General features: G+C 46.2%; 1 protein-coding gene across 1 annotated transcript in view; it reads right to left on the bottom strand.

Annotated features, from left to right (window-relative positions):
• The window catches only part of DNER (delta/notch like EGF repeat containing), a 259,501-nt gene extending 252,740 nt beyond the window's left edge, over positions 1-6,761 (bottom strand). The window contains exon 1 of the mRNA XM_075861264.1: positions 6,365-6,761. Coding sequence (XP_075717379.1) covers positions 6,365-6,487 — 123 coding nt within the window. The 5' untranslated portion in view covers positions 6,488-6,761. The remainder of the gene's footprint in view (positions 1-6,364) is intronic.
• Positions 6,762-13,195: the final 6,434 nt, after the last annotated feature.

Below are 13,195 nucleotides of genomic sequence, written 5' to 3'. Positions count from 1 at the left end.
AAATACTCCTCAGAAATGCTAAGAGAGTAATTTTACTCTGCTGGAAAATATGTTGTGTGACCTCTACAATCTGCCATGTCACAGTACAGAGATAAGGTACAAAGTGGTGTCATAGTCAATGGTCCCTCTAAGCCTTGGCAGCTCCTGAGTGGGGCAGTTGGGAAGCAGGGCAAGTCTCCATCAATGGTGGGCGATCTGATGACTAACTGTAATACCCCCAGGAAATGCTAATATAGCGAATAAATTAGAGAATAAGAAAACTTATTTGAAATTAGTTTTATTACTTTTTTAAATACTATAATATTACAAGTACAGCAGTACAATAGACAGATAAAAACACCAATTATAGGCATCAATGAAAGAATCCTTCATTACACCACTGCCCCTATAGATAGCGCCACACAGCCCCTGTAGATCGTGCCACAAACATCCCCCTGTAGATCCTGCCACACAGACCCCCCTGTAGATCCTGCCACACAGACCCCCCCTGTAGATCCTGCCACACAGACCCCCCTGTAGATCCTGCCACACAGACCCCCCTGTAGATCCTGCCACACAGACCCCCCTGTAGATCCTACCACAAAGACCCCCCTGTAGATCCTGCCACAAAGACCCCCCTGTAGATCCTGCCACACAAACCCCCCTGTAGATCCTGACACACAGACCCCCTGTAGATCCTGCCACACAGACCCTCCTGTAGATCCTGCCACACCCTGTAGATCCTGCCACACAGACCCCATGTAGATCCTGCCACACAGACCCCCCTGTAGATCCTGCCACACAGACCCCACTGTAGATAGTGCCACACCTACACTCCTGTAGTGCCACACAGACCCCCCTGTAGATAGTGCCACACAGACCCCCATGCAGATAGTGCCACACAGACCTCCCTGCAGATAGTGCCATACAGACCCCCCTGCAGAAGGTGCCACACATACCCGTCTGTAGATGGTGCCACACAGACCTCCCTGTAGATAGTGCCACACAGACCCTCCTGTAGATAGTGCTACACAGACCCCCCTGTAGATAGTGCCACACAGCCCACTGGTAGATAGTGCCACAAAGTCGTCATCCCCCCGTATATGGTGCCACAAAGCCCCCTTGTATATAGTGCTACACAGCATTTCCCCCTGTATATAGTACCGCACAGCCCCCCCTGTATAGTGCCATACAGCCCCCTGTAGATAGTGCCACATAGCCCCCCTGTAGATAGTGCCACACAGCCCCCCCTGTAGATAGTGCCACACAGTCCCCCTGTAGATAGTGCCACACAGACTCCTCTCCCCTTGTATATAGTGCTACACAGCCCCCCTCTTACCTTGGATATAGTGCTACACAGCCCCCCTCTCGCCTTGTATATAGTGCTACACAGCCCCTCTCCCCTTGTATATAGCGCTACACAGCCCCCCTCCTCCCCTTGTATATACAGCGCTGTACAGCCCCTCCCCTTGTATATAGCGTGACACAGCCCCTGCTCCCCTTGTATATAGCGCTACACAGCAATTCCCCCCTGTATATAGTGCTACACAGCCCACATCTCTCCTTGTATATAGCCCTACACGGCCCCCTCTCCCTTTGTATATAGTGCTACATAGCCCCTCTCCCCTTGTATATTGTGCTACACAGCATATCGTGGTACACAGTCCCCCTCCACCTGTAAATCGTGCTACACAGTTGCCTCCTCCCCATGTATATTGTGCTACACAGCCCCCTCTCCCCTTGTATATAGTGCTACACAGCCCCCCTCTCCCCTTGTATATAGTGCTACACAGCCCCCCTCCTCCCCTTGTGTATATAGCGCTGCACAGCCCCTCCCCTTGTATATAGTGCTACACAGTCCCCCTCTTCCCCTTGTATATAGTGCTACACAGCCCCCCTCCACCCCTTGTATATAGTGATACACAGCCCCCCTCCTCCCCTTGTATATAATGCTACACAGCCCCCATCCTCCCCTTGTGTACATAGTGCTACACAGCCTCCCTCCCCTTGTATATAATGCTACACAGCCCCACTCCTCCCATTGTGTATATACTGTTACACAGCACTTCCCCCATATATAGCACTACAAAGCCCCACTCCTCCCCTTGTATATAGCGCTACACAGCCCCCCTCCCCACAGCTCCTTAAATAAAAAAAGATTGTACTTACCTTGCCCTGTTCCGGCGACACACAGAGCGCTACACTGCCTCTCCGGTGGGACTCATGCGCAGACCAGCGTGATGTGACGTCATCACGCCGGCCTGCGCGACTCCCAGCGCCTTATAGGCTGCAGGCTTAACGTGTCCTGCAGCCTATAGTATTCATTTGTATGTGCGTCATGAGGACGCACATACAAGTGAATGTGGCTGTCGCTAGCACCGGAGCCCCCTCCGGTGCTAGCGACGCCACAGCATCCACCCGCCGCCCGTAACAGTGCGCAGGCTTTAAACTTTAGTGAGCGGGCGGACTGAGGAAGTGCAGCTGCACGCCTTATAGGGAACACTGGTCATAGTACAAAGATAATGCACAAAGTTTTGTCACAGTACAGGGATAATGCATATGGTGACATCACAGCATAAGAAAAAAACACAATGTCACGGGGCAGGTATAATGTAGAGATGTCACAGCACAGAAATAATGCAGAAAGTGATACCACAGAAGAGGGCATAATGCATACAGTAGGGATGCAACATTTTTTATCATCCATAGTCATCACTAACTGTACTTTACAGAGTGCAGATGAGATGGGGCCCATTAGAAGATGGATCCAATAGCAGGTGCTATATCTGCTAACCTGGTACTTACACCCCTGTGTTCTATAGGGCCTCATTGCATTTATTAAAGCCTAAATCCCCTGAAATCATGAACATTCAGCTGTGGTCATACCTCCCAACATTTTAACCCTTGCCCTGATCCACCCAGGGACTCCCCCAAATACCTCCCAAAGCACTCACTTTGGGTGCACATTTGTATGGTCCACACACCCTTTGACATCCATTTCGCAGGACAATCCTGGAAAAACTGGACTGCTGGGAAGTATTGTCAGTATCTCAACCCCACGTAAACTCACAGAGGTTCAGGAAATTGAGGTATGGGGGACTTGTTTGGTGGGTAACTTAGACTTTTTTTTACTTCTTCAGACAAAGATTACCCCTTCTTGAATATCTGATTACATTCCCCATATCTCAGTTTTCAAAATGCTATGGCGCCAATGTATAAATACACCATAAGTTCCCCTCCACACAATAGGCATACAGTATGATGACAGACTGATAAAACCATAGACCTGGTGTATTTTCTTTTACAAAGAAACGAATGAAAAGTTATTATCTAGAGTTTTCTCTGAAAAGGGAGATGAGTATATACGGATGAGGCACACATTGGGCTTTGTCCAATACTTTTAACAAGATGCATATTAAATCGTCCTGGCACTCTGTACATGCAAACAGGCACACTTCAGCCACTGCAATAAATACGTTTCTGAAGTGCCCTCACTCCCATTATTGTGTCAACAGATACAACACTGGTGCAATATATTACTAACAAAATGTAAAACAAGAAATCACTATACAAGACCATTACAATGTCATGACTGCGTAATAGTAATCTAGGGGTGTAGAGATACTTATTCGAAAGTAATTTCCAAGGACTTTATATTCATAGGACTTCACATTCAGAGTCAATTTATAGGTTTAATGCTAGCTAATCCCACCCAAGACTACAAACCTTAGTAACAATGGGGGAGATTTATTGATATTGGTCCACCATGCTCCAGTAACTCTTCTCCAGGCAGTCTGGGCAAAAATGGTACAAAGTGGTTTTAAATGACTGCAACTCTGATGCCCTGAATATTTTGTACATGTTGGCGAATGTGTCATGAAGGCTACAAAAATATGGCGTTCGGAACTAATGCAATATTTTTCTATGTTTTTACTCCCAAAAACTGGCATAAAGACTATGATAAATCTGCCCCAAATGATCTTTCAGTTGTACTGAAAATCCTCTGATGTTATATCGATCACCAGGAAGAGGGGAATGGCCAATGGGTCATGGAAAGGCTGTTCTTTCCGAGGTGGCAGCACCCAGTAACATAATGACGTTTTCTATGGAGCCAACTTTCTTTTATGTACAACATTGCTAGATAAATGGTTTTATGCCACTGCTTAGTAGGGGCTTGTGTAATAGGGGCATACATACAAATATTAAAATGGGTCCATCCCCACGCCTGCTTATTTTGCATTCTGGGATAGGAGGGCAAGGCACTCGTTTACCCCTCCTTCACGGTATTTGTAAAAAAGAAGGGTAGAATGACTGTTGGTTCCCCACTCTCTGCTAGCAATGCAGTCTCCAGTTGGGCCCCTGCGTTGGTACACACAGTACAATGATGGGTCAACCTGATCTAGGCCTTCCGTTCCATAGGTGGCATAGCAGCTGCTGGGACATATATTTGCTGTACAATGTGTGATGGCCAGCTGTATTGTTATCAGAGTCCAAAATAGGCTCCATGTCAATCTCCTAACACTGTGTGAGCCATGATGAGCTGTCTGGCCTCTGATCATAGAGACGTCAGAGCGCATGAAGCTTCAGTCTTATTATATAGGAAATCTCACTGGCCTGATTCTAGCAGAAACATAGCACTAACAGAAAAGCCATTAGGTCTCTTTACAATAAGGCAGAAAGATGACCTAATCTAAGGACCTGAATGTCCCATATAATTCCATTAAAATAAAACACAGTGCTAGAAAGGACGTGTGATTTGTGATGTAGCTTGTGCGATTCAATCACAGGTGATGACTAAGCCGTTCATTCACACAACTATCCCACGTGACGAAATAACTGTTATTGTGACTGGTATTTTCAGCATTGGCACAGTACCTAGTGCAACCAATACAATACCAATCACTGCTGACTCAAACAGCAAAATAAGCATAAAACCTGCACAGAAAATACAGATAAGTATCAATTTCCCAATAGTTCTTACTCCAAATCAATAGAAATCTATACATCACATCCCATCTTCAAGGATGGTAAAGTCGGGCACTACAAAAATACAACGTCCCTTCCGTGACACCACCCTGTGCAGTCTGACACAAAAGACATAAAGGACACATATAATCTATATACCATCCAGAAGGTGATATACACTCTATGTACACCTACACCTAACATATCAGCCAGGCTAATGGAAGAGAACTACTGTATATAGCAGACATTGTCTATATGTCATACACCATATGCAATGTCACAACAATCCACCTTATAGAAACCATGTGACCATATTCATTCATTGAAAATAATAGATAGCAGCGGGTTTATTTATTTATTATTACCTTCTTTTTTTAACATTACATAATTATAGAAATACCTGAAACAAAGACCTGTATTGACTCATTCTTTTGCATGTGGCTTGCCCTATTATGATAGATTAGATAGATAGATAGATAGATAGATAGATAGATAGATAGATTGATAGATAGATAGATAGATAGATAGATAGATAGATAGATAGATAGATAGATAGATAGATAGATAGATAAGATAGATAGATAGATAGATAGATAGATAGATAGATAGATAGATAGATAGATAGATAGATAGATAGATAGATATGAGATAGATAGATAGATAGATAGATAGATAGATATGAGATAGATAGATAGAATAGATATGAGATAGATAGATAGAATAGATATGAGATAGATAGATAGATAGATAGATAGATAGATAGATAGATAGATAGATAGATAGATAGATAGATAGATAGATGATAGATAGATAGATAGATAGATAGATAGATAGATAGATAGATAGATAGATAGATAGATAGATAGATAGATAGAATAGATATGAGATAGATAGATAGATAGAATAGATATGAGATAGATAGATAGATAGATAGATAGATAGATAGATAGATAGATAGATAGATAGATAGATAGATAGATAGATAGATAGATAGATAGATAGATAGATAGATAGATAGATAGATAGATGTAGGTGACTGATCACAGTTATCTCTCACATGGTTGCTACTACAATGTTCTGTGTGACATTGTATGTAATAGGTGACATTCAGACATGATACATATGTTCCTATGATATTGCAATGGATGCTGCTTCATGTTTTATTTTAGCTATAACAACGTGTATATACTGTATATATATATATATATATATAATGATACCCTCACGTATATCATTATAAAGTACATAGACTAGTGTCCCTGCAGTCTCAGGTAACACTCGTCTTGTACATGAATGTGTTGTTATTTGGAGTGATACGAGCTGCACAGACAGGTATATACGGATATAATGAGAGAACACCTTTATTACGTGTGGACGTACATATCTCCAGTCACATAGACCTCTATATACGTATATCTACCTGCGTGTCGCACGCTTTTCCTCCGCACAGCTCCCCGGGGAGATCCGAAGAGACCAGAAGAAGACCGGAGAGAATAAGAAAGAAAAGATGGGGGACAAAAGCGGGAGACCACGGAGGAGGCATGGGGAAGGGCGGCTGCTGATTCCGCTGCTCTCCTGGAAGTGTCTGCTGCTTCTGGTACCCGCTCCTGGCTCTGGATGCTGCGATCACTGAGCTGCAATCAGCCGGCTCCTGTTACCATAACAACCCGCTGACTGACAGAATGAGCGGGGAAGGGAGGTCAACAGAGGGAGGGGGGAATAGGGCAATAACGGGGGCGGCAGGCGGAGGGTAGACGGTCGGAAGCAGCTGGGCAGTGTACCTAGAGAACGGTGGACTGTCTGTGCTACATATATAGGAATAACTAGTCCAGACGACAGAAGTAGAGCAGTTGCCCATACCAACCAATCAGGTAACAGCTTTCATGTTTTAACATTCACTAGAAGAATACAAGCTCGAATCTGATTGGTTACTATGGACAACACTGCCAGACCTCTTTATATTAGGCTTTCTATTAGGCCTTATTCACACGAACATGTGCGTTTTGCGCGCGCAAAAACGCAGCGTTTTTTGTGCGTTTCAGTTGCGTGTGCCATCAGTATGTGGTGCGTGGCTGCGTGATTTGCGCGCATATGGCATCGTTATGACACTGTTTTTATGTTAATAATCAGAAATGAAGGAGGTGGTTTCATTTGTCCCTTAATTTCTTTAACAACTGTTGCACGAATCACGCGCAGCACCGGGAAGTGCGTCCGTGTGCCGCGCGTGATTTTCACGCACCCATTGACTTCAATGGGTGCGTGATGCGCGAAAAACGGCCAAGTATAGGACATGTCGTGAGTTTTACGCAGCGGACACATGCTGCGTCAAAATCACGGACTGTCTGAACGGCCCTATTGCGTTACATAGGTCCGTACGACGCGCGTGATTTTCATGCACGTATCACGGCCATGAACTACGTTTGTGTGAATAAGGCCTTAGATGCCCGAACAAAACTAAGCTTGTGGGTGATATTGTACCCATAGGAAAGTCCAACAAAGAAATCAAGGATCACTCCGGTATGATTTTCTGAGGGGCTGGTAAAGGAGTATAACGCCCACTATCTAAGTTTTATCATAACATCTAACAAATGAAGAATTTTTTAATTGGGAAGGAAGGTGACCATTGACATAAACTATACGAACAAAAGTATTGTGACACCTACACATTACACCTACAGGAGCTTTTATGGCATCCCACACTAAATCCATAGGCATTAATATAGGCATTAATATGGAGTTGGACCACGACCCCCCCGCCCCCTCCCCCCCTTGCAGCCAAAACAGCTTCCACTCTTCCGGGAAGGCTTTCTACAAGATTTTGGAGAATTTTTGCCCATTCGTCCAGAAGAGCATTTGTGAAGTCAGACACTGATATTGGATGAGAGGGCCTGGCTAGCAATCTCCATTCTACTAAAGCGTTAAGATTTATCTTCACTGGAACTAAAGGGGGTTTTACACTGGACGATTGTCGGGCAGACGAGCGTTCCAGGAACGATAATTGCCCTGTCTAAACAGGGGAATGATCAGCAGATGAACGAGCAAACACTCGTTTTAACCTGTTGCGTACCTGCGCCGCAATAGTACGGCACACGTCACTTATTAAAGCAGACCTGCGCCGTACTATTGCGGAGCAGGAATAACCGGTCACTATGTGAAATCACATAGTGATAACACAGCGACGGCAGCTGTCATTGACAGCCAACCGTCTCTGTTACCGGCCTGGGGACCAATCAGCAGGCCCCCATGCCGGCGATTGCTGTGATTGGTCAGTCTTCAGAGACTGTCCAATCACAGCCGTCTGTAACGTCGTCTACAGGAGAAAGCTCCTGTCACTATGTCTGATCTCATTTCTGTGAGATCCGTGAGGAGATCAGAGAAACACATGTAAAAAAAAAACAAAAAAAACATTTTATTAACCTCTTCCCGCAAATGGGCGTATAGTAACGCCCTGGGGATGAAGTGGGCACAGGAGCTGTGCGCGCTTCATCTTCAGCGGGTGTCGGCTGTAATATACAGCTGATATCCCACTGCAACGGCAGTGATCACTGTTCTCTCCGATCGCCGTCGTTTAACCCCTTAAATGCTGCTGTCAATAGCGACCTAATAGACTGACTGTCATAAGTAGTGCAGTGTATTGTACAAGGGATCAGATCAGATCTTCAAGTCCCCTAGTAAGTGTAAAAAAAAATATAATTTTTAGAAAAATAAATAAATAAAAGTTTTATCTAATAAAAACTAATAATTATTATTCATCTAATAAAAACCCGCCCTGTTTCCTTGATCAAGTCCTTTATAATATGAAAAAGCGAAAAAAAAAACTATACATAATAGTGATCGCCGAGTTCGCATCGACCTGAACTATAAAAATATCACATTAAATATCACATTAAATAAAATAAAAAACAATGGCAGAAATTCCTTTTGTGGTCACGTTGTTTCCAAAAAAATGGAATAAAAAGTGATCAAAAAGTCATAAGTACCCCAAAATGATACCAATAAAAACTACAGTTTGTCACGCAAAAAACAAGCCCTCACTTCGCTCCGTCAAGACAAAATAATAAAAAAGTTATGGCTCTCAGGATATGGTGACACTAAAACATTATTTTATTTAGTAAAAAGCGTTTTTATTGTGTAAAAGTAGTAAAACATAAAAACAATATCAATTTGGTATTGCCATAATCGTATCAAACCGCAGAATAAAGTAAACATGTTGTTTATACTGCACAGAAAACGCCGGTAAAAATTTATAAAAAAACTGTGAGAGAATTTCTGTTTTTTGGTCTCCTCACCTCCCAAAAAATTGAATAAAAACTGATCAAAAAAATCGCATGTACCCCAAAATGATAATCATAAAAACTACGGCTCGTCCCATGCAAATCAAGCACTCACACAGCTCGTCAACGGAAAAATAGAAAGTTATGACTCTCGGAACACAATAATGCAAAACGACGGCCCAGACTAATTTATATGTGCAGCAGTTCTTCAACTAAAACCCCACGTGATTATTTGCATCCCCCACTGGAAGACCCTGTAAATGCAGCCGAAACTATGACTATTTTGGGGGCTATGCTACATATGGGGCTAGTGCAGAAGTCACAGATTAGTCAAAGCTGGAGTGCGGATATTTTGTACAATACCACGGATACACAGAAGTGCGACTCTATACACCCAAAAATCTAGCCTGTGCATAAAGGATTGGTTCAAAGCGTACGTCACTATCCATGGATAATTTTATTATTCATTTAACCCATTACTACATCATCCTATTATGACCTGATGTTCTCCGCACAGCTTACATATACCCTGATGTACTCTGCACAGGTTACATATACCCTGATGTACTCCGCGCAGATTACATATACCCTGATGTACTCCGCCCATCTTACATACACCCTGATGTACGCCGCATAGCTTACATATACCCTGATGTACTCCTCACAGTTTACATATACACTGATACACTCCGCACAGCTTACATATACCCAGGGGCGTAACTAGGAAAGACTGGGCCCCATAGAAAACTTTTGACTGGGGCCCCCCTCCCCTGGGTGTCACACAACCCCCCCCTTGTAGATAGTGCCTTTTTTACAGCCCCCCCTGTAGATAACGACATACAGTCCCCCCTGTAGATAACGCCATACAGCGCCCCCCCTGTAGATAATGCCATACAGCCCCCCCTGTAGACTGTATGGCGTTATCTACAGGGGGGACTGTATGGCGTTATCTACAGAGGGGGACTGTATGGCCTTATCTACAGGGGGGACTGTATGGCGTTATCTACAGAGGGGGACTGTATGGCGTTATCTACAGAGGGGGACTGTATGGCGTTATCTACAGGGGTGACTGTGTGGCGTTATCTACAGAGTGGACTGTGTGGCGTTATCTACAGGGGGGACTGTGTGCCGTTATCTACAGGGGGGACTGTGTGGCATTATCTACAGGGGGGACTGTGTGGCGTTATCTACAGGTGGGACTGTGTGGCGTTATCTACAGGGGGGACTGTGTGGCGTTATCTACAGGGGGGACTGTGTGGCGTTATCTACAGGGGGGACTGTGTGGTGTTATCTACAGGGGAGACTGTATGGCGTTATCTACAGGGGGACTGTATGGTGTTATCTACACGGGGGGGCTGTATGGCTTTCCCTGCAGGGGGAGGCGCTGTATGGCGTTCCCTGGAGGGGGAGGCGCTGTATGGCGTTCCCTACAGGGGGGGGCTGTGTGGTGTTATCTACAGGGGGGGCTGTGTGGCGTTATCTGCAGGGGGGACTGTATGGCGTTTTCTACAGGGGGACTGTATGGCGTTATCTACAGGGGGACTGTATGGTGTTATCTACAGAGGGGGCTGTATGGCGCTAACGCCATACAGCCCCCACTGTAGAGAACGCCATACAGCCCCCCCTGTAGAGAACGCCATACAGCCCCCCTGTAGGGAACGCCATACAGCCGCCCCTGTAGGGAACGCCATACAGCCCCCCCCTGTAGGGAACGCCATACAGCCCCCCCCTGTAGGGAACGCCATACAGCGCTCCCCCCTGCAGGGAACGCCATACAGCGCCCCCCCTTGCAGGGAACGCCATACAGCGCCCCCCCTTGCAGGGAACGCCATACAGCGCCCCCCCCTGCAGGGAGCGCCATACAGCCCCCCCCCCCCAAAAAAATGCGACCTATACTGTGTCCTACAAATAGCATGCATCCCCTATCCACAGGATAGGGGATACATGTGTGATCGCTGGCAGCGATAGGGAGAACGGGGAACTGAAAGTCCCCTGAAGTTCTCCATGACTAACCTCTGACTTCCGGCGTCTGTGTCGGCAGCTCAATAAAAATGAAAGGAGCGCTGGTCACGCATGCGCACAAGCGCGACCGGCGCTCCATTCATTTCTACGGAGCTGCCGACACAGACCCCGGAAGTCAGAGGTTAGTCATGGAGAACTTCAGTGGACTTTCGGTCCCCCGTTCTCCCTATCGCTGCCAGCGATCACACATGTATCCCCTGTCCTGTGGATAGGGGATACATGTCTTTTGTTTAATGGCAGAGCGGGGACATACCTCGCTGCTCTGCCGTAGTGTTCAGTGGCATCCCGCTGTAGCAGCCATAGCGGCTGCTAGCGGAGCCTCCGGCCATGGTGGGGGCCCGTGCCGGCGGGCGACACGGGCCCCCTCATGCCGCGGGCCCCGTAGCAGTCGCTACGGCTGCTACGGCGGTAGTTACGCCACTGCATATACCCTAATGTACTCCGCACAGTTTACATATACCCTGATGTACTCTGCACAGTTTACATATACCCTGATGTACTCCACACAGCTTACATATGCCTCCACATTATAAACTGAAACACCAGTAAAATACTAAACAAAACTACTACCAAGCAAAATGTGCTCTCCAAAAGCCAAATGGCGCTCCTTCTAGGCCTGGCAGTGTGCCCAAATGACCACATATGGGGTTTTACTGTATTCTGGAGAACCCACTTAACAAATTATAGGGTGTGTGTCTCCAGTGGCACAAGCTGGGCACAACACATTGGGCACTGAAATAGCATATATGTGGGAAATGGCAATTTTCAATCTGCATCATCTATTTTGTACTAATTTCTGTAAAACCTGTGGGGTCAAAATGCTCACTACACCGCATGATAAAATTCCTTAAAGGGGTGTAGTTTCCCAAATGGGGTCACTTCTCGGGGGGTTTTCACTGTACTGGTACCTCAGCGCAATGCAACATGGCGTCAAAAAACAATTTTGTAAAATCTCCACTCCAAAAACTAAGCTTTTTCCCTTTAGACCAGTGGCGTAACTACCGCCGGCTGCTACGGGGCCCGTGGCATGAGGGGGCCCGTGTCGCCTGCCGGCACGGGCCCCCACCATGGCCGGAGGCTCCGCTAGCAGCCGCTATGGCCCATGCTCCTTTCATTTTTATTGAGCTGCGCAGACCCCGGAAGTCAGAGGTTAGACATGGAGAACTTCGGGGGACTTTCGGTCGCATTTTTTTGGGGGGTTGGGGACGCTGTATGGCGTTCCCTACAGGGGGGGGGCTGTATGGTGTTCCCTGCAGGGGGGAGCTGTATGGCGTTCCCTACAGGGGGGGGCTGTATGGCGTTCCCTACAGGGGGGACTGTATGGCGTTCCCTACAGGGGGGACTGTATGGCGCTATCTACAGAGGGGGCTGTATGGCGTTATCTACAGGGGGATGTATGGCGTTATCTACAGGGGGGGCTGTATGGCGTCATCTACAGAGGGGGCTGTATGGCGTTATCTACAGGGGGGGACTGTATGGCGTTATCTACAGAGGGGGCTGTATGGCGCTATCTACAGGGGGGCTGTATGGCGCTATCTACAGGGGGGCTGTATGGCGTTATCTACAGGGGGGCTGTAAGGCGTTATCTACAGGGGGGGCTGTATGGCGTTATCTACAGGGGGGGCTGTATGGCGTTATCTACAGGGGGGCTGTATGGCGTTATCTACAGGGGGTCTGTAAAAAAGGCACTATCTACAAGGGGGGGTTGTGTGACACCCAGGGGAGGGGGGCCCCAGTCAAAAGTTTGCTATGGGGCCCAGTCTTTCCTAGTTACGCCCCTGCTTTAGACCCTTGTCGTGTGTCCAAATAGCAGTTTACAACTACATATGGGGTATTTCCTTACTCAGGACGAATTGTGTATCAAATGTTTGGGTGTATTTTCTCCTGTATTCCTTGTGGAAATGAAAGATTATGAGCCAAACTACATATTATTGGGAAAAAAATTTTTTTTTCAT

The sequence above is a fragment of the Rhinoderma darwinii genome, chromosome 4 (assembly GCF_050947455.1).
Source record: "Rhinoderma darwinii isolate aRhiDar2 chromosome 4, aRhiDar2.hap1, whole genome shotgun sequence".
Taxonomy (NCBI): domain Eukaryota; kingdom Metazoa; phylum Chordata; class Amphibia; order Anura; family Rhinodermatidae; genus Rhinoderma; species Rhinoderma darwinii.
This window is presented reverse-complemented; position numbering and strand designations above follow the sequence as displayed.